This window comes from Dromiciops gliroides, chromosome 4, assembly GCF_019393635.1.
Source record: "Dromiciops gliroides isolate mDroGli1 chromosome 4, mDroGli1.pri, whole genome shotgun sequence".
Classification (NCBI taxonomy): domain Eukaryota; kingdom Metazoa; phylum Chordata; class Mammalia; order Microbiotheria; family Microbiotheriidae; genus Dromiciops; species Dromiciops gliroides.
In genome coordinates, this window is record NC_057864.1 from 14,065,829 (window position 1) to 14,093,264 (window position 27,436).

At 39.7% G+C, this 27,436-nt stretch overlaps 1 protein-coding gene across 3 annotated transcripts in view; it reads right to left on the reverse strand.

Moving 5' to 3' along the window:
- RAVER2 (ribonucleoprotein, PTB binding 2) overlaps positions 1 to 27,436 on the reverse strand; it is a 93,852-nt gene that overhangs the window by 35,620 nt on the left and 30,796 nt on the right. For all 3 annotated transcript variants that reach the window (XM_043963461.1, XM_043963460.1, XM_043963459.1), the window contains exons 2-3: positions 18,587 to 18,653; positions 319 to 788 (exon numbers count right to left, since the gene is read on the reverse strand). In XM_043963461.1, coding sequence (XP_043819396.1) covers positions 319 to 788; positions 18,587 to 18,653 — 537 coding nt within the window. The remainder of the gene's footprint in view (positions 1 to 318; positions 789 to 18,586; positions 18,654 to 27,436) is intronic.

Here is a 27,436-nt window from a genome sequence, read left to right on the forward strand (position 1 = left end):
TTGATTTTTCTATGGAATTGACCATTTTCATTTTGGGGAGTTTTGTTGATGTCCTTTGCTCAAATAGATTTGCTGAGGGCACATTTAAGTATTTTAAAAGTTACTTTTCTCTTGTGGGTAACAGAAGAAGAGAACCCTTTTCAAAAGCCACAGAGGCAAAGGTCTTCAGCCACAGCCTAAGGAAGGAGCAGGAAAAAAAAGTCTGAAGTTGCAAGTGTTATTCTGAATGATTGAACCTGTGTGTTTCTATCATCGACAGCCATCTTTCTCTCCACACTTGACAAGGATTTCAAACCTAGGGTCTTGAAAGGTACCTACCTGACCAAACACAGGCTTATGACTAAGGGAGAAGACTTGCAAGAGCTCCTGGGAGTCTGTGAAATCCCTGGGGAGTTTATCGATGCATAGGCACTTAGAATGAATGAGATCGGTGGCCAGCTGATTCACATCCATCCACTGTGCAAAAAGAGTGAAACCTCCTAGCTGTTTACCCAACAGTTCTGACCTAGCCTTAGCGGCAGAGTCTTTTTTCATGTATTCCACAAATCCATAGCCCTTAGAATGGCCGGTGATTTCATTGTAGACCAAAAAGCACCTCTCGATATTGCCAAATGTCCGGACCAGTTCTTCAAATTCTTCTATTGTAAAAGAAGGGGGTAAGTTGGTGATGCAGAGCAAAGCATCAGTGGGCTGAAGCTGGACAGTTATCTCTTTTCCACGAAGAGAATACTGGTGAAACGTCTGGATGGCATTTTGGGCTTGCTCCCCATCCAATAAGGTAACAAAGGCTGAAAGAGACAAATCGATAAATTCAATAAACATTGATTAAGTGCCTTCTATATGCCGGGCAGTGTGCTGACAAAGGCATATTCCAACAGTCTGTAGGCTGCTCTTTTCATCTCAATTGATCTTTAATTAAGTAAGCTCACAAGATTATTGTATCACAGCTCCAGAGCTAGAAGGGCCTTCAGGGGACATCTAGTCTAACCGCCTCATTTGACAGATTAAGAAACTGAGGCCCATGGAGATGAAGCAACTGGCCCAAAGTCACACAGGGTAATGAGCATTAGAGATGTGAGTTGGACCCAGGTCTTCTGACTCCAGAGGCAGTGGCTCTGCTACAATAGAATACGACAGAAACTGAAATGACCAAACTATGTGAGCTGAGAGTTCTATTGCAGAGAATACTTTGGCATCTTTATCATGAGAAACTTTGTACTTTCTTCTAGTTGCTCCCAATCCCATAGTGACATCTGAGGTGGGTTTGCAGTGGTGGTGGTGGTTTTGGGGGGATGCTGTTTGTATAGAACAGTTTATGCTTTTTAAAACTCTACAGTGTAAGACTTTCCAATCCTCTCAAAGTTCTACCCTAGACAGCAGAGGGCACCCCCACCCCCAAAGTCTGCAGAAATAGCCTGATCCTTCTCTATGCTAATCTGGAGCAAAGCCTAAAGTGGTTAGTAACTATAGTCCAAAAAATTTGGTTCCCAATCATATGGAAGCTTTAGATTAAAAAATAATCATATAACCATCACCATCAAAAAAAATGCTATTATAATAATTTGGTTGTAATTGTTCCAGACCAGGGATTTCACCAGTTTAGGCAATTCCTAAAGAGGAAATTCCCTCTATCAATGCAAACTAGCAACAAGTAATTGATTTGTCCAGGGTCCCATATTCAGTATCAGAGTTTTTTGTTCAATTGTTTTCAGTCTTGTCAACTCTTCCTGACCCTATTTGGCATTTTCTTGGCAAAGATACTGGGATGGTTTGCCATTTCTTTCTCCATCTCATTTTACAGATGAGGAAACTTAAGGCCAAAAGGGTGAAGTGACTAGCCCAGGGTCACAAAGCTAGTATGTAAGGCTGGATGTGAATTCAGGAAGATGAGTCTTCCTGATTCCAATCCATTGTGCCACTGTTCTTTAGAATCAGTTACATCAGGCATCTAGGCAGATGGGTGGCTCAGTGGATAAAGTGCTGGGTCTGGAATTAGGAAAACTTGAGTTCAAATCTAGCCTCAGACACTTGCTAGCTGTGTGACCTTGGGCAAGTCATTTCATCTCTGGGAGCTTCCGGTTCTTCATCTATAAAAGACTAATAGTATCTACCTCCCAGAATTGTTGTGAGGCTCAAAAGAGATGATATTTACAAAGTGATTTGCAAACTTTAAGGTATTCTATAAATGCCAGCTATTATTATAAGGGGGCAGCAAGGGTATGGCTAGGTCGAAGAGTGAATAGAACACTGGGTCTGGAGTTCAGGAAGAACTGAGTTCAAATTTGGCCTCAGACACTTACCAGCTGTGTGATCCTGGGCAAGTCACTTAATCCTGTTTGCCTCAGTTTCCTCATCTGTTAAATGAGCTGGAGAAGGAAATGAAAAACCACTCCAGTATCTTTGCCAAGAAAACCCCAAATGGGGTCATGAAGAGTCAGACCCAACTGAAAACAACTGAACAAGAGAGTACAAAGTTGATGAATTCAAGTCATCTGGTTTGAATGAACCACATCCTTCAATGATCAAAGAATTGGCAAATATGGTTGCGAAATCATTGTCAGTGATGTTGGGAAAATTGTGGCAAATAAATGAGGAAGCACAAAACTAGAAAAAGGCAAATTGCTAGTTTTTTTTTAAGGGGTGGGGTGGGGAAGAGAATGCAATCCACAAACTTCAGAATTGTGAGTTTAACCTCAATTCCTGGAACATTCTAGAACATTAAAGGGCTCCTCTCAAAGAGGAAGTGGTGATTACAAAGAGCCAGAATGACATCTTCAAAGACAGGTCACGGCAGAACAGCCTTACTTCTTTTTTGATGTGATAACTAAATGAACTGATCAACTATAAAGATAGTTGACCTAGATTGGAGCCAAATATTTCATAAAGTAGTTCATGCTATTCTTATAGAAAACGTAGAACTGTGTGGATGAGAGGATAATATAACTTGATGGCTTTGGAGATGGTTAAATGGCTGTCCTCAAAAACTAGGCATTAATGGCCCAATGTCAACTTGGCAAGAAGTCTCCAGTGGATAGCCCTAGGCATCTTATGCTTGGTCCTGCACTGTTTAATCTTTTTATCCTACCTCTGATTCTTACTTCGTGGGTGACTTGGACAGTCACCTACCTTCCCTGGGTATCCATTTCCTCATCTAAAAACTTGAGTTTGCCATTTCTTTCTCCAGCTCATTGTACAAACGAGGAAATGGAGGCAAACAGGGTTAAGTGATTTGTCCAGGTCACACAGCTAGTAAGTGTCTGAGACTGGATTTGAACTCATGTCTTCCTCACTCCAGGCATTCTATCCACTGCACCGCCTACTTGTCGACAGTGATTTGGACTAGATGACTTCTGGAGTCTCTTTTGGCTCTAGATCTATGATCAATGACTTGGATACTGATGTTGGTAAGGATGACATGCTTACTGAATCTCCCAAACCTTCATACTCTACTGCAGAGTGTAACTCCAATAGGCTGCCCATGTCATTTAAATGCCAAATGTATGTTTGCCTAAAGGACTATTTTATGGAGAACTCACACAAGGCAAGCACTCACATGGAGGTCAGAAGAAGTGATACAAGGACAGGGGGAACACTGGCATAGGTCTATCCAGTGTGGTGTGCCAGCATCTGAGAAGGCATGGTGTTCTGAGCAAAGTAGAACTGCAGTAGCTCAAAAGAAATGTGAGATGCAAATATATAGAGCCATCTCCACTTCAAATGATCATATGGACCACTTGTGTCCAACCTATAGCTGAGCCTTCCAAGCTCATATGGGTCTGATCAGCCACTGTCAGACACACTGTACCTTGACTCCAACATAGTGATGTCATCTGAGTCCTCTTTGAGAATGAAGTTCAACAACTAACCAACAATCAACTCTCTGGAAAAAGTTGAATTTGAATGATTAACCTTTTCTTAAGTCTAGACAATCAATAAGAATTAGGCAAACCCAGATTTTTAGCATTTGCCAATTTCTAAGGTGTAAATTTACCCTCTGAAAATTTAGCAAATCAACTGGAAAGGTTTGGGCTGCCCCCAGCACATCCCCAGTGGAATGAAGTAGAAGATGGTGTGTTCTCCCTCATTGTATGTCTTCAATCAGAGGCTAGAGGACTACTTGCTAGGTATATTACATTGAGGATGTCCCTTCCAACCCTAAAATCTATAATTCTGTGATTTATAAAACCCATATGATTTTTTAAAAATTATTATGTATTTTTCACATTTTTTTTAACTTTTGAGGTCCAAATTCTTGCCCTCCATCCAGTTCCTCCTCTACCCAATGAGAAGGCAAGCAATATGAAATCAATTATACGTGTGAAAACATGCAAAAACCTATTTCCATATTAGCCAAGTCAAGGGTGGCTTTATTTTTTGTTTTAATTTACAATACCATAGCATCATCTATAGTATGTATAGGAAATTAATTTATATTATGTGTGAAAAATCAAATCTCATAAATGAACAAAGATAAAGAAAACATAATTTTCAAACTTTTGGCCCACCCTGTAGAACCCAATACATTTTTGGGCCTTACTGATTACTTAGTCTACTTTCACACTACTGAAATCAAGGAGACTTTAGTTGTTGAAGTAGAATATATTAAGAATGTGAAAAATTACAGGTGATATTAGGAAAACACTTTTGGGAAATGGTTTAAAAATTATTGAGGCAGCTTTTCTTGGGAATATGTTTCCAGGTCAATTCTGTTAACTCATTTCTGGTTCATTCCTTAGTTCATTCATTCATTCATTCATTCATTCACCAACAATTTATTAAGACCCTACAATGTGCCAGGTACTAGAGATACAAAGACAAAAATGAAAGCCCTTGCCTTCTGATGGGGTGGAGGGAGGATAAAACACATGTCAATACAATAAACAAATTAAAGACAAGTAATTTCCAGCATTGTTTTTTTCCCACTTCCCATATATCTCAAATGGCAAAAAAAAATTTTTTTTCTAAATAATGCTCATCCTACCACTGGTTGTGAATGATTCAATGTGTGAGAAGGACTGGGGGGTAATCATAAGAACTCATCTCATAAATAAAGTATCTGCCTGTTTATTTATTTCCTCATGAAAGTTTCAACAAATACACAGAAATCTTTGACTTCTGTGCCAAAATCCTATTACAAAATGTAATTTTCATACAATTTTGCCCATGGCTTTGTCTGCTATCAGACAGGCAAGTTTGCTGCCGAGCCAATCTCAACATATTTTCTTGATCTTCCCCATTTCAATGGAAGAGTTTCCTGAAATTCAACTTCAGGAAGCTCTGGCTGAAAGATTACAATTTAAAATAGTAAACAGCTTTTACCCGGTTCACCCCCGAATCACTTGTTTCTTCTAATACCACTGCGTAACTATTGTGAAGGGGAAAAAAAAAAACCCACAAAACTATTCAAAAGTAGAAATACGTACATATTAAAACTTTTCTAACTCAGGACCAGAACTTTTTCTACATTTTAGAAATGATGCATATTGCACACACACAAAAAGACATCTCGACATCTAGCATGGTGGCTGGCTCATAAGAAGTGCTTAATAAATGCTTGTTGACTGAGTAGTTGAATAAAGAAAAAGAGGTAAGCACAGAATAACTTGAGGAAGAAGACTATCAAGGAGCTGCCATCTAAGCAAAGCCTTCGATGAAGATCAATCAATCAACAAACATTTATTTATTCGGCAAATACTACATGCTGGGCACTGGGCACTGGGCACTGTGCTGGGTGTCATGGATACAAAGACAAAATCGAAATGGCTCCTGGCCTTGATGAATTGACATCCTAGGGAGAGATGACATGTACACATATAAGTTGATACAAAAGGGATAGAAATTAACCCAGAGGGAAAGGCACCAGCTCCCGGTGGGGAGATGCAGGGGGACCATCATGCGTCATGCAGAAGGTGGCACTTGGGTTTGGAAGGAAAGAGGGATGAGGATTGGGAGGGGCCAAGTTGAGGAGGGAGTGAAGTCTAGGCCCAGGCAATGGTTTGTTCGAATTCAAGGATACAGATGATGAGATGGGACGTTCAGGGAACAGCTGAAAATTCAGCTGAGCTGGAGCCAACACTGTATGAAGAGGAATAATGTTAAATAAATCTGGAAGAGCAGGTGAAAGCCAGATTATGAATGGGGCTTAAATATCTCTTGCAATAGTTCTTCCTGCCATCTCCTTTCTATTCCCACTTCCAAGAACTAAAAGAGGTCTAGCACCACCTCCATGGTTTTTGCAATAGCATCTTTTTAAAAATGAAATATATTGGGGGAGGCTAGGTGGTGCAGTGGATAAAGCACCAGCCCTGGATTCAGGAGGACCTGAGTTCAAATCCGGCCTCAGACACTTGACACTTACTAGCTGTGTGACCCTGGGCAAGTCACTTAACCCCCATTGCCCTGCAAAAAAAAAAAAGAAATATATTGATGTATTTTTCTACATCAACACAATTTCCCCATTCCCTTCTTCTTCACCTCCCCCTCTCAGGAGCCATCCCATATAACACACAGTATTTTTAGCAAAACAAGAAAAAGAGGAAAATAGTTTAACTGATCAACATTGTAAAATGTGTGCAAGAGAATGTGTGCAAGGTACAACCTTTGTGAACCTTGCACCTCTGAAAAAGGGGGCAGGGGAGTTGTCGGCCTTTATCTCTTTTTTGGAGCCACACCTTTTCTTCATCATTTTCCAGCATTCACTTTTGATTTTGTTTTGTGGCTTTTTCTTCCTGTTTATGTTGTTGTAGTGATTGTATACATCATCCTCTTGGTTCTGCCCGCTTCACTCTGCATGAGTTCATGTAGCTTTTTCCATGCTTCCCTGTATTCATTACATGTATCATTTCTTATAGTACAGGAATATTCCATTACATTCACATCGCACAATCTGGCTAGCCATTCCCTAATTGATGGGCATCTACTTAGTTTCTAATCCTTTGCTTTCACAAAGAGCACTATTATAAATATTTTGATATCTGTGGGATCATTGTTTTTTTTAATATATATATATATATATATTTAAATTTTGGAAAAGAAAAACAAAACCCTTGTAACAAATATGCATAGACAAGCAAGATCAATTCCCACATTCACCATGTCCAAAATATATGTCTCATTCTGCATCTTGAGTCCAAACTGGTGTATTTTCTAATGACATCACAGAAAGCTATTGGGCATAAAAAACACCTGAGGACTCAAGTATATTTTTTCCCAACTAGTAGACTGCCATCTACTAGTGAGTCTTTGAAAGCCTTACACAGTAGTCCTTCAGACCAGCTGCTACACACCAGTCTCTAGGGTTTGGGGGATTTCCAGCAGGGCAAATAAAACAGCTTAGGAGCCCCCTCCTCTTGTTGGACTCACAGTTCTTACTGCTCTTCCCTCCTCCCCAGCTCTAAGATTTCACCATTAGAAAACATACAGAGTATCTATATCTATATCTATATCTATATCTATATATGTATATGTATAGAGATATATAGATATAACCTATATCAGATTACCTGCTGTCTAGGGGAGGGGGGAGGGAGGGGAGGGAGGGAGAAAAATCTGAAATTGTAAAACATGTATAAACAAAAGTTGAGAACTATCTTTACATGTAACGGAAAAAATAAAATATCTCATAAAAAAAAAAAAAGAAAACATACAGAGGGGCAGCTAGGTGGCACAGCGGACAAAGCACCGGCCTTGGACTCAAATCTGGCCTCAGACACCCGACACCCACCAGCTGCGCGACCATGGACAAGTCACCCAAGCCCCACCGCCCCAGGAATACAGAAAGACACCCCAATTAAGTTATCTTAAGTCAGGGAAAATGAAATAAATAGCTCTTGCTCTACTGGGAACTCCAACATCAGGCCAATAAAATTTATAGTACTGACAGACAAATCTTCCTACTACCGTGGGATCATTCTTATCAATAGCCTCCTTGGAGTATAAACTGTAAGGAGCTAAAATTCTAGCTAAACTATCTAAAATCTAATGAGTGGTCACCAATAAATTATAAGCTTTAGCAAGAGTATTTAAGTGTTTAAGTATTTATTAAAGAGCATTAGGATCAGAGAGAAAGGTAAAAATCTAACTATTTCTAAGAGACCCCATCATCCAACCCACCATGGTGAGGTCAGGAACCAAAAGAGGAAAAACCCCTCCACTAGTGTCTGTTTCCTCCTTCATGTCCTCCTCCCAGAAATGGGAGGCTCCTCGAGTCGATTGGCTGGTAGTTTTGATAGTACCCACGAGCAAACAACACTTCCTGATGCCAAGGAACTGACCACATGGCTTGCCCTCAGAAGGTCTTCTCCTCAAGGTGGAGCTTTCCTATAGTAGCTCTCCAGCAGGTGACATCATTCCAATCATTACAAAGCCTAGTAATGGAATCTCTGGGTATGATCACTTTAGCCACCTTATTTGCATAATTGCAAACTGCTCTCCAAAGTGGCTGTACAAATTCACAGTTCCCCCAGCAATGCCCATAACTGCTGAACATTACCAATTCCCCACTAATGCATTGTTGGCAGAGCTTGGAGCTGTGAACTGATTCAACCATTCTGGAGACCAATTTGGAATTATGCCCATAGGGCTATAAAGCTGTTCATACCTTTTGCCCTAGCAATGCCACTCTTGGGTCTTTTTCCCAAAGAGATAAAAACAAAAGGAAAAGGACCCACATGTACAAAAATATTTATAGCTGCTCATTTTGTGGTGGAGAGGAATTGGAAATTGAGGAGATGCCCATCAATTGGGGAATGGTTGAACAAGTTGTGGTATATGAATGTAATGGAATTCTCTTGTGCTGTAAGTAATGATGAGCAGTTTGAGTTCAGAGAAACTTGGAAGGACTTGCATGAACTGATGAGTGAGATGAGCAGAACCAGAAAAACATTATACACAGTATCATCAACATTATGTGTTGATCAACTGTGATAGACTAGATTCTTCTCACCAATACAATGATACAAGAAAGTTCCAAAGGACTCATGATGGAAAAGGCTTTCAAAATCCAAAAAACAACAACTGTGGAATATGGATGCTGATTGAACCATACCATTCTTTTGTTTTTGGTGCTGTTGTTTTTCTTTTTTGAAGTTTTTCCTTTTTGCTCTGATTCTTCTATTATAACATGACTAATGCAGAAATATGTTTGATGTTCATATATGTATGTGTGTGTGTATGTGTGTGTGTGTATGTGTATATATATATATATATAACCTATATCAGATTACCCGCTGCCTAGGGAAGAGGAGAGGAAGAGAAGGGAGGGAGAAAAATTTGAAATTGAAATTGGAAATCTTATAAAAACAAATGTTGAAAACTATCTCTACATGTAACTGGAAAATAATAAAATACTTTTATTTTTAAAATATTACTGATTCCCAAATTTTGTCAACTTTGCCAATTTGTAGAGTGTAAGGTGAAACCCAAGTTATTTTAATTTGTATTTCTCTTGCTAGCATTCTTTCATGTGACTCATTACTTTAGAATTCTTTTGAAAACAATTTGTTAATATCTATTTACCTTTTTTTTTTCCTAGTGAGGCAATTGGGGTTAAGCCCAGGGTCACACAGCTAGTAAGTGTTAAGTGTCTGAGGCCGGATTTGAACTCAGGTACTCCTGACTCCAGGGCTGGTGCTCTATCCACTGCGCCACCTAGCTGCCCCTCTATTTACCTTTTGAGGACTGAGTTTTGGTCTATTTGTCTATTACTTTTTTACATATCTTAGATACTATACCTTTTCAGAGAAATTTGATTCAAAGATTTCCTGCTGTTATTAGTCCAGGTGCATTAATTTTATTACTACAGAAGCTTTTCAATTTTATATAATCAAAGTTATCTATTTTACATTCCGTAAATGCCTCCATCTTTGGTTTAGTTAAGAATCCACCTCCTACTCACAGCTATGACACATATGATCATCTTTTCCTCTAATTTTTAATTGTATGATTTTTAATCAGCCATTTAATGTTTTGTGGAACATGGCATAAGGTGTTGGTCTAAGCCTAATTTCTTCCAGACTGCTTTCCAGATTTCCCAGCAGTTTTTCAACTAGAGAGTTCCTTCCTAAGTAATTTGTTTTCCAGTTTAGTATGTTCCATTTTTTTCTGATTCTCCCTTGCCTAATCTGTTCCATTGATTTCTCTCTCTATTTTTTAAACCAATACCAGATGGTTTTGATGACTGTTTTTAATAATATAGTTTGAGTTCTAGAAATACTATTCCCCCATGTCTCTACCAGAAGTACTATTCCCTCCCTATATCTCTACTTGATTCATTGTTTCCCTTGATATTCTGGATATTTTATTTTTCCCAATAAATTTTATTATGTCATAGTTCTATAAAGTAGCCATCTGATAATTTGATTGGTACAGCATTAAAATTGATAATGAATTTTGATAGCATTGTCATTTTTATTATATTGACACAGCCCAGCTAGGAGCACTCAATATTCCTCCAACTCTCAGTTGTTTATTTCATCTTTTCACTTTATTTTCCCCTCAATTACATATAAACAAAAATTTTTAACCTTCATTTAAAAAAAATTGAGTTCCATATTTTCTCCCTCCCTCTCTCACCTCTCCACTCTTGAGAAGGCAAGCAAATTTGACATAGATTATACATGTGCAAGCATGCAAAACATTTACTATTAGTCACATTGCAAAAGAAAATACAGACCCCCAACCCCAAGAATACTAAAGTTTTAAAAGTCTGCTTCAATCTGCATTTAGACTCCATCAGTTCTTTCTCTGGAGGTGGACAGCATTTTTTCATCAGAAGTCCTTCAGAATTATATTGGCTCACTGTATTGCAAAGAATAGCCAAGTCATTCACAGTTAATCATCGTACAATATGGCTGTGCACAACTTTCTACTGGTTCTATTATTTCTTTAAGTATAAGTGTGCATGCTTTAGTTGGGTGATTCCCCAGATACTCTCTGTAATTTGTAGATATGGAATGGGCTTTTCCTTCTATCTCTGCCTCTTGAATTTTGCTATTATCATATAAAAATGCTGCTGATTTTGGAGTTTTTCTTTTACAGCCTGAAATTCTACTGTAACTATTAGAAGGGTGGGAGAGACAGGACCAAGAGGGAGCTTGCCTCTCCTGAACTGTCAGAAGGGAACAGAAAAAGGGCAGTGAGAATAGAAGCCCAAACTTTCTGCTCTCCTGACTGCTACTGAATGAGAAGGAGTTGTTGCTCAGCTCCCCAGCTTGGCTGGAGAGGAAGAGAGAGCCAAAGTGATTCAAGAATCCTTAGTACTCCAAATTCCACCAACCAACTGCAGCTAAACCCTCAGCTTCTCCTCTCGGAGTGTAGGAGGCTGTATCTTATCTCTCCCACTCAGAGCTCTGTCAGATAAAGAAATGGGTGGGTCTTCACCTCCTTTTCCCAAGGGACAAATTCTTATGGAATCACTAGTATTCTGCCTTCTTCCTAATAGAAAGCCACCTCCTTCTCAATGAAATGAATATAACTGAGAGGATTAAGGCTCACAGTCCTGAAGAGAACTAAATCACTTCTGCTTTTGATTTCATCAGCTAAAAAGTAACTAAACATCAGTTGTTAATTATATTACTAACAAGAGAGGCTAAGCAGGTAGGTTCCTCACACATTCTTATGCCCATGAGCCTTCAATATCTCCCTATTATCTTACAGGTTAAGTTCAAATTTCTTAGTTATCTATAATATGGCAATGTCCTGCCTTTATAATGAAATCACAGGATCTTGGGATGAGAGTTGGGAGAGACCTTAGAGGCCATTGTGTAGCATCCCTTCATTGTGCAGATGAAGAAACTGAGGCACAGACAGATGAAGTGAATTAGCCAAGGTCACCTAGCTACTAAGTATCTGAGGCAGGATATGAACTCAGGTCTTCCTGAAGGTCAATCCAGTACTCTCCCCACCCCACCACCTAATGACTTCCCTACTTTCTCTATGGCTCTAGCAAGAATAGACTTCTGGTCCCTCTGTGCCTTTACTCATGTTCTTCCTTAGGCCTAGAATGCCCATTTAGTAAGGGTTATTAATATCATTCATTTGGAATCAAGAAAACTGGCCTCAGAAGGTATTGGCATTGGCCAATGACTATGAGAAGAAATATACCGAGTAAGGGAAAGGGCTATATTGCCAAGGCATTAATTGTCAGCAGAAGCTCATAAGTCTGGGGCTGTTGGCATCCAGAGTGGGAACCTGGCCATGATTTCAAGAGATATTTAAGAGTTGAAATTCTACTGAAGTGAATGAGCCTTTGGTAAATGTCTTCTGCTTGTACACACACAAGCTTGCTCTGGGGCTGAAAACAAAAATGGAAGACAGACTTTGCCCACAGGGAATTTCTATGTGATTAAGAAGGAGGGAGGAGGTGGAGGGGGGTGGAAAACCAAGTAAAGTCAGAGAATCATGAAAGACTTCCCAATGTGACAGCATAGCTGAGCCTTGAAGAGACATAGGGATTGTAAGAGGTAGAAGTGAGGAAGGAAGGAATTCTAGGCACTGGGGCCAGCCTGCACAAAAGGGCAGAAACAGAATAGCACATCAAGTTTAGGGGAACAGCCACAATCCTGTTTGCCTGGAACAAGGAGGCTGGAAAAGTAAGTCTGAAGGATTTATGTTTCAATCTAGAGGAAACAGGGAGCTACTGGATATTTTTGAGTGAGGGAGTAACATGGCCAGATTTGTGATTAAATATTAATTTGGCAGCTATGTGGAGGATAGATGGGAGGGGAAAGATATGAAAGAGGGAGAACAATAAGGGGGTTATTAATCCAACAGTCATTAATGGAGACGAGAATAGCAAAGTCACAAGGATACAATAGTAACTTACAAAAATCATTTGGATTCTTATTAAATAGCAAAAAATGCCATGAAAATATTTTTAAAAACTCATTGATAACAAAAGCCATCAAATATTTAGGAATTAATGCTTAGAAATACACAGTACCTACATAAGACCGTAATGACTGAAATGAAAGATCTAAATACCTGGAAGGGCAATCAATGATCATGGACGGGTTGGAATAACATTGTCAAAAATAATAATAGTCTTAAAATGAGTTTACATATTCAATGAAATGCTGATCAAAATATCAAGGGGTTCTTTACAGAACAGGCTAAAATCATAATGAAATTTTTAAAGTAAGACAGTAAACATTATCGTGGAGCATGCTGGGAAACAAACAAGTTGTCAACAGGATCATTCACTCCTAGACTTTAAAACCTACTCTAAAGCAGTTATTACAAAAACTATCCAATACTAGACACAAATTTGATCAGTGGAATAGAAAATATATTCAACCAAATATATCCTAAAATTTTGTTTGATAAATCAAAAGAAAATGAAAACTAGGAAAAAGATTCTCTAAAGATGTACTTGAAATAACTGATTAGCAATTTAGTAGGAAATGGACTGCACCATGTGTTTTTGGTATATGTCTATTGGATTTTAGGCAATCATAAAAAGGTAACTAAAAAAGATTAAATAATGGAAAAAAATGGATGCTTGGTTAAATTTTGGAAAGAAAATAATTTTTCTTCTATTCAATGCAAAGAATTATTATGAACGAGATAAATGGTCTTGACAATATTAAAGTTTTTTAACTTTTAGAAAACAAAAACAACATAACTGAATAAAAAACAACATAATTGGGGGCAGCTAGGTGGCGCAGTGGATAGAGCACCGGCCCTGGAGTCAGGAGTACCTGAGTTCAAATCCGGCCTCAGACACTTAACACTTACTAGCTGTGTGATCCTGGGCAAGTCACTTAACCCCAATTGCCTCACTAAAAAAAAAAAAACCAAAAAAACCCAAAAAACCCCCAACATAATTGAATAAAAACAGCATATTGGGGGGACAAGAAATTGTTGGATGAAAAATTGAAATCTAAAATACATAAGAAATGGTTTAAAAATGTACAAAAGTTGGGGACAGCTAGATGGTGCAGTGGATAAAGCCCTGGCCTTGGATTCAGGAAGACCTGAGTTCAAATCTTCCCTTAGACTCTTGACACTTGCTAGCTGTGTGACCCTGGGAAAGTCACTTAACCCTCATTGCCCCATAAAAAAAAATGTACAAAGGTAACATGAGGTCCATAATGGATAACTGGTCAAAGGCCATGAACAATTTTAAAAAGAGGAAACAAAAATTACAAAAAAACACTTTAAAACATTAATTCTCATGAATAATAAAACACATGGGAATTAAAACAACTTTGTGGTACCCCTTTATATCAGTCACATTGCCAAAAATAATTATAAGCAGTCAAACAATGTTGGCTGGGCTTTGGAAAAGCAGGTGTGCATTATCTGCTGGTGGAATGGAATGGAAGAAAGAAAGAAAGAAAGAATGAATAAAAATAATTTCTTAAGCACTGACTATGGAGCAAATACTGCATTGAGTGCTGGGGATACATATACAAAAAGCAAGAGAATGCCTGCTCTTACAAGAAGCTTCCCTTCTAAAAGGGGAAAATGACAGCTAGAGGGAAGGCAGGGTCAGGGAGGAATCCTAAGTGGAGTCATTCACAAAGTGATTGACGGTTCTTTACAAGAATGGTGGCATTGACTTGATTTTGACCATCCAAGGTAGAGGTGCAAAGAGGGCTTGATGGGGAGGGGCACTGGGTGGGAGCTGAAGAACAGAAACAGAAGCAGAAGGTCCAGCACAGCTGCCCCAAAGGAAAACCATTACACTGAGGGGACTGAAAACTGGTAGAATGTTTTGATGACAAATCTGCTGGCACACAGACAGGAAGAGGGACAAAACCTGACACAATGATTCCAGAATGGTGAATATGCCCTGAACGGGTTATTAAAAACAAACCCAAAGACCATTTGTTCTAAGATTTCATTGAAACCTTTTTTGTAATGCTGACACTGTTGTGATGGGCCGGTGGTACTTCTGTGTTTGTCTTCAGTTATCTGTTTGCTGCCTTCCGTTTCTCAGACTTAAAAAAAAAAAAAAAATCTACCCTGCCTAGTAAGTTTCCTGTGCAGCTATGTTGGCCTCTGTCCATCTATCCTTTTTCCCACATGGCATTATAGGGACTGAGTTTCCAGCCCCCTACTCTCCTTTAATCAACTCTCTTTTAGGTTCTCAGCGTATAGGATCCCACACCCTATTTTGGAAATTTGCTTTCCTAGAATCTAGTATACACTGAAGACTATGTTTGGCAACCCACAACTCACTGGTCGCCTCCCCCCCCCCAAATACACACTCAAACTTGCACACGCACATACACACACAATCCCCCCTCCCCCCCACCTCCCCCTTCACAAGTTCTAAGGTGATATTACCATTTTCTCCCAAGGTTCCTATCACTTCTACTTTGACAATCACTTTCTCTTTATTGGTTAGAATCTTCTCAAAGAGATGGCCTACTCTACCCAATTCATAAGATAAAATAAATCAACAATTGATCAAGCACCCTTTCAGCAGAGACCTAGCATGTACACAGAGCTGAACCCCCCAATCACAATTTTCCCCCACCTTTGTGCCAACTCAGTTATCTGCTTGAAGAATTCCCCATTCGTTTCTTCATTCTACAGACAGTACATAATGCACCTTGTCTCTCTCCCTCTTTTCATGCTTACTCAAAAGCTTTACAATGTGCTCACCCCCTCAGGAAGGTAGATTTTCACAAAGCAGTGTTTCCTCTGAACATCAAATCCTACTCCATCACCCCTTTTACTGAATCAATTTGGGAATAAATAATACCCTTTCATTTTCATAGTACGGCCCACCAAGTCTCAGTGATATCCATGAGTTGGCATTAAGGTCACTTGTTTTATTCCCCCTTTATTGATTTGCTGTCTCATTCCCCACAGAAGCCACTTCAAACCATCTCTTCCCTCCTCAAGTCAACCACACCTACCCTCTTTTTCCTGCTTAGATGAGGTTTTTTTGCCTCATACTTTACTGAGAAAATAGAGACTATAGTCAAGTATGCTCTTTCCTCCCTCTCACTTAAAACTCTTTGGTATCACCTTCCATTCTCTTCTTTTTCCCTGGTCTCTGGTGAAGTGCTCCTTCTCCTTGCCAAAGCCAACACTTCTACATGTTCCCTTGATCTCTTCCCCTGCTGTCTTTTCCAGAAGACTGGTTCCTGCTAGTAAATTCCAGTGGTTCCTTATTGCCTGTATGATCAAATACAAGCTCTTCTACTTCATTTTAAAATCCCTTTACAACCATCCTCACCTATTCTTCCAGTCTCATTGACCACTGCTCCCTTTCTCCCACTCCATAATCCAATCAATACGGCTTTCTCTCTGCTCAGCACACATAGTTCTCCATAGCCCACCTATTTGTCTTTGCTCTGGCTACCCTAATTGCATGGAATGTTGTCCCTCATCCCCTCCTGTTCCTGGAATCCATCCTTTCAAGATGTAGTTCCAACACCACCTTCTGTTATTTCCCCCTAGGGTTTATTTACAAGGGAAAAGAAAATATAGACATTCAAATAGAGCATACCAGGATAAGGAGATGTGAAATGCACATATATTTGAAATACACATATATGCACACATTAGATGTGCATAGATCATACATCTATATGCATGCATATGTACACATATATATGTGCATATGCATATACATGAGCATGTATATTATATATGTGGTGCATTTCAAATATCCAGAGAAAGACAGAGAGAGAGAGAGAGAGAGAGAGAGAGAGAGAGAATGCCCCAAACAGATGGTTGCAAACTTCCTAAGCTCCCTTTCTTAGCTATAGTTTACCAGAACTAGATTGTTCCATTATGGTCCTCTCCTATCCTGGAGCAACTGTTTCCTCATACAGAATATCTTGAGATCTGTCCACCTGCTAATGCTAAATTAAGCTCATTGGCCCATTCTAGAGTCCACTAAGCTAATCAGAAAATGTTCTAATTATAAGGTAGGATTTGGGTGCTTTACTTATATGCAGTTAGCTAACATAAAATGAATGGACAACATATAGCATGGATAGATAGAAATTTTATCTAGGATCTGGTCCAAGCCATTCCTAAGGGAGATTTTTTTCTTACTCGGAACTTACTCCTTCACCATCCTATCTGTTAGAGGGGTAGGGGGTTAGAATTCTATCTACAACACCTCAAGTATTGGTAGTCTGGTGGTGGTACTATGTTCTCTTTTAGGAGTTTGAAATAAGGGGGCAGCTAGGTGGCATGGTGGATAGAGCACCAGCCCTGGAGTCAGGAGTACCTGAGTTCAAATCCGGCCTCAGACACTTAACACTTACTAGCTGTGTGACCCTGGGCAAGTCACTTAACCCCAATTGCCTCACTAAAAAAAAGAAAAAAGAAAAGAAATAAAAGCCACTTTCCTCAGTTGCTCCAAAGGGGAGATTAACAGATTACTCCTAGTCAGTTCAGGTCCCTATTACTGGTTACACAAGAGACAACAATGAATAGTGAGCAACATATTTATCAAAGCAAACAGGAAAACAAAAATTGAGGAAGTTATACATTTTAGAGTAGACAATAGCATACACAAGAGTAAATAAGCTCTGGAATAAGATAAAATCTCACTCGACCAGGGAGAGAACAATATCTCCAGGAGAGTCTACTCTTAGCACTCTAGGATTTTAGGTCTTGTAAATCAAGGGTCATGTTGGGGAAGGGAGTGCATACTGCATGTGTCTACAGTTCCAGGGGGTCCCATTAGACATTTTAAAGTCTAAAACTTCTGTATCATCCCCTTTTCTCTCTAGAATTCTACTTCTCTCTTTCCTTTCTGAGGTTTTTCTATAGAGAAACTATGTCACAGGTCTGAGGTCTCTTAGCCAATCAGGAGTCACTTCTCTCTGTGCATAGGAAATAGGAAGCATCCCCAGGCTGTCATTCAGGGAACTACCATCTCTACCTTTCAAGAATTACTTTCAACAGAAAGTCTTCCCTGATTCCCCCCAACTGCCAGTACCTTTCCCATTCCAAACTCTCTTGAATTTATTTGTATCTATTCCCTTCATATTTCTTCTGTATTTGTCATTGTTTAGTTATTTCAGTTGTGTCTGGCTCTTTGTGACTCCCTTTGGGGTTTTCTTGGCAAAGATATTGGAGTGATTTGCCATTTCCTTCTCCAGATCATTTTACAGAGGAGGAAACTGAGGCAAACAGGGTGAAGTGACTTTCCTAGGCTCACACAGTTAGTGTCTGAGGCTCGATTTGCAGGAAGATGAGTCTTTACCACCAGATGACACCAGGTCTGGAGCTCTGCTCCACTTAGCTATATTATTATAAATGAGTAGGCAAGTCATTTAACCTCTATTTGCCTCAATTTCCTCAGCTGTAAAATGGTGATAATAATAGCACCTCCCTCTTATGGTCATTATAAGGATCAAATGAGATCATATCTGTAAAGTACATCACAAACCTTAAAGTGCTACACAAACGCTAGCTATTATAAGATATTGTGATGGAACTGTTGAGGTGGAAGGGAACTCAGAAATCATTTAATCCAAATCCATTTTATAGATGAAGAAACCAAGGCAGGCATAGACCTGGAACAGAAGAGGCAACGAATAACTGCTTCTTGATTGGCTAATTACTGCCAGAATGGATGCAGAAAGAGAGATCAGAGCACAGCTCTTACCTGTCCTTTTGTTTCTGTCCACATAACAATACTTTAATTCATAGTCTTTCAGCAAATCGTGAACCTCCTGAAAGAGACAAAAGTATAAATGTATTATCTCAACACAGTGACTTGGTGAATTTAAGATCAGTATGTGAAAGCCTTGGCCTCCTACCCAGAAAGCGCAGGAACTGGACTCACAGATGGGGAGGTTTTGATCCCAAGGCAAAGGGTCATGTTGAATGCCCTTGCTCCATTCCATAGCTGACTGAAACTGGAAATAAATGGCTAAGAACTTGGAAACTCTTAGCAGAGATTGCTTACTTACCTCTTGCTTCATTTGACTGTTTATGGAAAGCATCACTAACTCAAATACTAATAAAACTTCCACTTACTACTTAATAAAATGTTACTGAAGGTTATTAAAACAGTACTAGAAGTATTTCAATATTAATCTGAGTGAAGGATAACAAACCATCATATCCCAGTCGGGCAAATTGTTTCATGGGAAAAGAGAATTAAAAGGAAGAGAATACCAACAGGCTGAAAACTTAATCTTCCAAAAAGGCAGGTTGTGAAATTCAGGCAGAAACTGATCTATCTTCCTGAAATGAAAATGTCTTCCCCATAAGCCCACAGGAGTGGAAATGAATATATGAGAGAAGGATCTGGGAGTCAAACAATCACCCAACATCTACTAAGTGGCTCCTGTGTGCCAAGGATAAGGGATAAAAATACAAAAGATGATTCCCCACCCCCAGCTTGTATTCTACATCAAAGGATTACCATTTGCCAAGGGCTTTGCAAACCTTAAAGCCACATATAAATGCTACTTAAAATAGTCCACTGGGGAAGTCCAGAAGGCTTGGTAGCTGGTGATTTTGCATTCCCTTTTGAAGTGTAAACTGTAAGCAGTTTAGAACTGATTTTTTTTCAAATATATTTGACAATTTTCAAGGCAGGACCTAGAGATCTAGGAATTATTATTATACCTAAAGAATGATTACAAGAATTATTATTATACATAAGAATTATTACAATCATCATCCTTATTATAATATCTAAGAATTATTATTATAATACCTGAATAATTACAAGACTACTATTATACCAGTTACTAGCTGTTTGGGGTAGAGGTTGGACTAGAAAACCCTTGAAGTTCCTTCTGAACTCTGACATTCTGGGAGATTGGTTGATACTGGGGCAACAGAGCGATGAGGATTAGGACTACATCTTACATGTGTTCATGGGAATTAAGAACGACAGCTCTCTCATTACAAAAGCCTACCGCTTGCATGAGCCCACAGGTGCACCTTGCCAATCTGCTCATTCAATCAATCCACCCAGTGTCCAAAGTAAAGTGGTTTTGTCTGAAAGGGATCAGGTGTATCCTTTTAGTTAGGCCAGAGTATCTCATTTCCCTGGTTAACAGCTGTCAAATGCCAGTAAATAAAACATGATTCCATTCTTCACCTCATCAATGATCTCTAAGCAGATGAAGTTCAGTTACAATTGTTACAGCTCACTCCCACCCATATTGGAATCATTGGCCCATTCTTCTGCCCCCCATCTCCTGCCTCTGTCCCTTCCTCTATAGTCCCATGGTCATCCCCCTGGCATAGACCCTCCTGCATGGCTGCAGTGGCATAGGAGCCAGGCTGCCCAAAATTCACCCTTTACCCCACCACCACAACAGGTCTCTGAATTCAGACTGTGGGCAGTGTAGTGCCATGGAAACCATGTCGGATTTGGAATCAGATCACCCGTGTTCAGATGATGGCTTTGCCACTTGTTATCAGGTGGCCTGGGGCAAGGTGCTTTTCTCCCTGTCCCAGTCGTGGTCTCCCTGCCTCTGGTCTCTCCTCACTCCATCCATCCTACCCAAGGCTGTCAAACTGGCATTCGTTCAACTGACTCCAGGGTTGCCTTCTGCTCTAGGCCCCCCCTGTAGTGCTTCATCTCCTATCCCCCTGCCTTTGTGATAGCTATTTCCCAGTGCCTCAGATGCATTCCCTCCTGACCTCTGATTCTCAGAGTCCCTCTTTTTATTTTTTTAACATGCAGCTGAGGCACCATTTTTGGCATAAAGTCTTTCCAGATTCCCACAAATACTAGAGCCCTCCCTACCAAAGCCCCCTGCATTTAACCACTTTGTACATATCTGTGTCTTTATTTATGCGAAGTATCTATCTTACATAGACAGTTATCCCTCCCACGTTGTAACTTTCCCTATCAGGGTTTCACTATATCATGGGTCAGCATAAGAGATTAAGTGGGAATTTGGGGAGAGTTTTGTGAAAGCCACAGATGCCAAAGAAAAAGTTTAGAAACGCAGAAATGCATAAAAGACATGTTATTGTATAATATCAACATGCATTGTATAATATCAACATGATTTTAATTCCCTAATAATTCAGATTTCTACTCTGGCATGAAGGGAGGGTCAAAAAATTTTACATGGATTTTCCAGATCATGGGGGTGCTGTGCCCCTAACACTCACAGTGTGGAATGTTTATATGTACTTGTCTTTTCCATTAGAATGCAAGGTCATTGCGGGTAAGGATTGTTTCATATGTGGCATCCACAGTGCCTGACACATCGTAGATGCTTAACAAGTATTTCTGATTGGCTGAGGAGAGTTGGAGTAGATTGTGGAGGTTCCCATCAGCATTAAGTCTATAATCCTAAATCACTTAAGCTCTTCAGACCTTAGTTTCCTATCTGTAAAATGGGCAAGGTTGAACTAGCTGGTCTCTGAGGTTCCCCATGATCCAATCATCCTCTGGCTAGGTAACCTGGAAGGCATGCATGTCACTCCATTCCTTCACTTAAAAATCTTTGGTCCCAGGAACTGAACTTGGAGACATGCCCTGTCCTGTCCTGTCATTTTTCCCAATACTTTTTCTCGGGTGATCCTCTAAGCCTGAGATCACCCTCCCCATCTTTCAAAACCCACCCTTTCCATGAAGTCTTCCTTGATGCCCAGTAGGCTTAGAGCCTTCCCTTCAGGCATCTGGCCATACTTTGTTACCAGATGCTCTAATGCTCTTGGGGATGTAATATTATGTATTGTCTTTTTCCAGGCTTGAATCTAACTTCTCTAATAAACTGTAAACTCTAGCCCAGGGATTCCTATTCATTTCCTGTGTTATAGACCCTTCTGCTAACACCCATGGGCCCTGGCTCCCTAAAATAAGGTGTGATGGGTTATAAAGGAAACCAATTATATTGAAATATGGTTCTCAAAGAAAAACACATTCACAATTCCTCTATTAAGAACCAACCCCTTTTCTAGTGAGGGCAGGGAAGAAGAGCTATCTTCTCCAAATTCCCTCTCTCCTCACTATTATACCAAGGTGGCTAAAACTCAGCAAATGTTTGTTGATTGAAGAATTGTTATGGACAAGCATGTGTCCTTAAGAGAAACAACAGAGAATCTGAGGATTTTTGTTTGTAAACAAGTCATGAACTAATTCATAGACCTAGAATCTACACTGTGCATACAGTCCCTAAACCAAGATGGTTATTCAAAATGGATCTCTTCTCTTTCCTCTCTTCATTCTTTTAATTAACTTTCTTTTTCTTCTTCCATATTAAGCCAGCAGGGAGCACTCATCCATACAGGCATTAATACATCTCCTGAGCTCTTGATCACAACCACAAGGACCCACTGAGGTTTCACTAAATCTGGCTAATTAGGTATTTAAAGCTGGGAACCCACCAGAAGTTAGGTCTTCGGGAGTTCACAAGTGGTGCCTATATCAGGCAGCAAAAGAAAAACTGGAAAAGAAAACAAAAAGCAACCCTCCAAAACCTTCAAAAAAGAAGCAGCAGAAGCAGCGAAGTTGCCAAGGTTCTTGCTGCTCCATTTATGACACAAGTGTGTGCACATTGCCTTTAACCTTGCCGTGGTGAATTCTGTTTTCTCCTTTCTGTAAGGTGTGAGGCAGATGGTAGAAGCAACTGTGTGCTGAGCTGGAGCAAATGTCAGACTGAAAGGCACAGTACTACTTTGCAGCCTCTCTGAAAAGATCTTAATATTGGGGGGGAGAGAAAAAAATCCGATTTTTAAACAATTGATTAGGATCTAATGCCTGAAGAAATATCCATACCTTACATAGAACTGAAAAGAAAATACATCTGGCTAAGAGACAGTGCAGTATAATGGCTAGAGCACCGAACTTGGAGTCAGGAAGACCTCAGTTCAAATCCAGCCTCAGACAATGATTAGCTGTGGGATTCTGGACAAGTTGTTACTACATTTTGAGGAACTAGGTGAATTGCTTAACCTCTCTGATTGTCAGCTTCTTTATCTAATAGCTAATAATAATATTAACTAGAATTTATATGGTACTAAGCACTTTATGACTGTTATCTCATTTGATTCTCACAAAAGCACCAGGAGGTAGGATTTGTTATTATCCCCATTTTACGGATGAGGAAACTGAGGCAAAGAGCAGTTCCATGGCTTGCCCAGGGTCACAGAGCTGGTAAGCATCTGAGGCTGGATTAGAACTCAGGGCTTCCTGACTCCAAGTCCAGTGCTCTAACATACTACCAGCTGCCTATAAAATGGGGGAGAATAATAGCAGTTACTTCCCAGGGTTGTTGTAGAAACTAAATGAGATAATGCATATAAAGTACTTTGCAAGCAAGGCCTACAATACTATATAAATTGAGCTAGCATTATTATTAATTCTGAAGAAGGATCACTAAATTACATGAATTTTTTTAAAAAATTACTGCTATTAAAAAATACTCGCCCCCCTCCCACCCCAACATACAGTACTTTGAATCAGGCTGACAACATATTGTTTGGCAAAGTTCCTTGAAGAATTTCAATTTTTAAAAAAGAATTTATTTAAATATTTAAGTAAAGAATAGTTTAATTAGTATAAGATCTAAATCAACTAAAGTAGAATAAAATCTCCCTCTTTCTGAGTGGACAAGTACTCCAAAAGCAGTTGAGGGTGATTCAAAATAATCTCTTCTTTCATCAGCTCTCCATAATCTCCTTTCTCCTATTTCTTTGTTTAACGAATCCTTCCATTGTAAATAAATAGCAGCCAAGCAATCACCTTTGGTGTTTGAACTGGTTAACTTTACTCAACTGGAAAATTCATTTCCTTGAACCAAAGCTTTGTTTACTTTCCCCATTTTGAAATGAAATGTATTATTGGCCGAGGGAGAAGGGAGGCTGGGCTGTTTGTCTCCCTAACCCCAGTGGGCTTGACACTTTTATTTCCATTTTTGGTACATAACACATGTCCTTCAAGTCTATAAAACAAGTCTAAGAAGTCTGTGTCTTTGGCACCCGGTGTAATTATGCCCAGAGTGACCACATTTTTCTAGAAATCTTCCTCCTTAAAGCTGACTCTCTTCTCTGAATTCTTAGAGAATAAACTGAGAGCCTCTTTGCAGGTGACTGTGGTGGACCTCTTAGTCATGTTAGTGGCTCTAGCCCTGGGCTTTAGGCTGTCCCTTGGTAGAATCTTTTTTATCACATTCTACTTTGGCCAGCCTAAACAAAGTCCACCGGGGCTGAGGCCTAAATGCAGAATGGCTCATAGTGGAACCTCGTTTCTGGCAGACAGCCTTAGCTGACTTCCTCCTTGGCTTCTTGTCCAGCAGCCTGGCCTGAGTGCACAAGATCCAAGGATGATAAGACCACAGGTGAAGGATCTGGAAGGGACCTCAGAAGTTAACTAGTCCAACACCCTGTTTTTATAGATGAGGAAAAGTGAAATTCACGAGTGCGGTCACTTCCCCTTCATCTCAGGTAGTAACGTCAAATCAATGAGTGTTTATGAAGCACCTACTATATGCCAGGCACTGGACTAAATACCAGGAATATGAAGAAAGACAAAAAAGAAGTTTTGCTCGAGGTGCTCACAGTCTAATGGGAGAGACAAGATGCAAAGAGCCATGTACAAAGATACAGATAGGATAAACCGAGGGAATGCACTACGGATAAGGAGGACTGGGAAAGATTCTTGCAGAAGGTGGGACTTTAGCTGGGATTTGAAGGAAGCCAGGAATTGCAGGGAGGAAGCCAGCAGAAAGATGTAGGGGGAAATGGATCATCCTGTATCTTGAAGAAGCCAGCAAAGATTAGGAGAGAGCATCAGGCATGGAGTAGAGCCAGGGAAAACGCATGGAGTCAGGAAATTAAGTGTCTTTTGCAAGGAACAGAAAGGAGGCCATTGACACTACATGACACTTTATTTTCAGATAAGGAAACTGAGGCCAAAAGAGGCTAAATGATTTGACCAAGGTCACACAACTACAAAGCAGCATAGGCAGGATTCAAATTCAGGTCCTCCTGACACCAAGTCCAGAGCTTTAGCTACTACATTGCCTAGTAAACACTGTGAGTGGAAATATACCTCCTTGTTTTACTAGTCTCCATGTTGGTACTCAGAGAATCACGGAATTAAGAGTATCTCTGTTTCTATCAGGAATCTCCAAACATCTTTGATTGCATACCAATATCTATTTTAAAAAATTGAGCACTCACTCCAAATACACTTGTGCTTATTTATAAATTACATGCATGCATTGTTGTGCTAATATTATACATGCCACACACAAAAAGGAAATTTAAAAATGAGATAAACCATATTTCAATGTTGTCTTTATGAATAGTACAAAACATTTTTCTTTCAATTAAATATGTTATTGATAATTATTCTGAGAGCAATATGGCTACATATTGTCATGGTATAATCTTCCAAATTCTTGTTCTAACACTTTGTGATACAGAAATTCCAGAATTTCCTTCTAAATCGTCTATTATAATACAATCTCTTGGAGCAGAAAAACCCACACCATAAAGAAACGTATCCTCAAATAGAGGAAGCACACTGCTGGCTATTCTTACTAAAGCAGGATCCTTATTTTTCAACCCATCAATTCCAGAAGAGTTTTCCTTGACAGTCAGTTATTAAATTTCCATTTCCCTTGACATCAACCAGTTATTTCTACGAATGAATCAAAAGTTCGAAACTTAGTGACAGCTCTGCATTTGAAAGATTTTTAAACCTATCAGAAAACACCATTTCCAACTTTTATCATGTACAAGTGACAAAGACTGAATTGTGGGCAACAAAAGAATGATGTCAAAGGCGCTGCTCCTAACAATGGCCTCCTACAATCACGAGCTCATATTTCAAGGCAGGAAATTCATCATTAATCACTAATGACCAGTGATATCAATCTGTATTTCTAATAATCTTCCTGATGATTCCAAATGATTTTGGCTGCATGGTCATTGAGCCTAAATAGGTCATTGGGCTTTTACTCTGTAATGCAGCTGACAAAAAGCAAATGCCAGGAGTGGGGGAATTGGAATCTCTGTCTCTTCTTATTCACTTTTGGTCACATTATTAGGGCAACCTTCGATCCAAAGTTTCTTTGCTAAAATCTTTTGAAGGGGAAGGAAATAAACAATCAAATCCCTAGTGTATGCCAGGCACTGTGCTAAAAATTTTGTAAATATCGTCTCATTTGAACCTCATATCAACCCTGAGGAGTAGATGCTATTATTATTCCCATTTTTAGATGAGGAAACTGAGACAGACACAGTGAAGTGACTTGCCCACGGTCACACAGCTAATAAGTATCTGAGGCAAGATCTGAACTGTGGGAGGCCTTCCTGACTTCAGGGCCAGTGCTTTGTCCACTGCACCACCAGCTTCCATTTGTCCATTTTGCGAGGGTTAGTTTAGCCAAAACTAGATAATATCAACATATTACAAAGATTATACATTATGATCAAGTGGGAATTATACCAGGAATGCAGAGAAGGTTTAACATAAGGAAAACTATTAACATAATTGATTACATCAATAATAAAACTTTTAAAATAGTATAACAATAAATGCAGAATAAAAGCTTTTGATAACAGTATTATCATCACTATGATTCTTATTGTTTTACCTCATTGAATCATCTTATGCACTCCATGTTGTGCATGTTACCCACTTTGGAGGTGGCTAGTCTAGAACATGGAGTTTTACATGAATGTCACATCTATGGGGGCAACATTTTGTTGGAACAGAAGCCTTTAAGGCTCAACTGAACCCAATGCCTTTTTGTAATCAACAAATGGCAAGCACAGTTGAGTTTTCATCTTCTCTAACTTTCCCACAGACTGTGTGTGTGTGTGTGTGTGTGTGTGTGTGTGTGTGTGTGTGTGTGTCTGTGATGCAAACTTTCCAACTCCGAGACCATAAATGATCTTTCTGCTACCGCAACCAACCCCTACCCCCAACATGTATGGGCCATGTAGGTTAACACAGATGTCACCCCTCTGTGTGACCGGAAGAGGGCAGAGGGACAGACATGGAGGCAGCAATCTTCAAGCATCTAAGGAGTCATTCAAGAGGGACTGATTGGACTTGTTCTGCCTGTCCCTGAAGGGCAGAACTGGGAATGGTGGGTCATGGTGCAAATGGAAAGGGACATGGTGGGTTTGCCCTCATAGAGTTTTTCAGTCAAAGACTGGGTGAGCCCTTGTTAGGGAAGTTTTAATGGGGATCCTAGGCCAGGGGGAGCTAGATGGGCTGGGAGGTTCCTTCCAACTCCGAGAAACTGCGATTCCTCCAGAAGGGAAGAGCCCAGCAGACATTGAGGAAAGAAAAATATATGAGTGGGAATAGGTCTGAGGCCAGGCTTGGAAAGCTAGATGCCCACCTGCCATGAATTGCTCCTTCTGTTGACACTGTCACTGTCCAAACTCCTAAGGAACACAGCCCTGACCCAGAGTACAGAAAGGGGAAGGGGCTCAGTGCACAGTACTTCTTTCAACTTTCTAGTCAAGAGTTGTTCTTTTTCATCTGAAATTTCAAATAAAAAGCAGCACAATATTT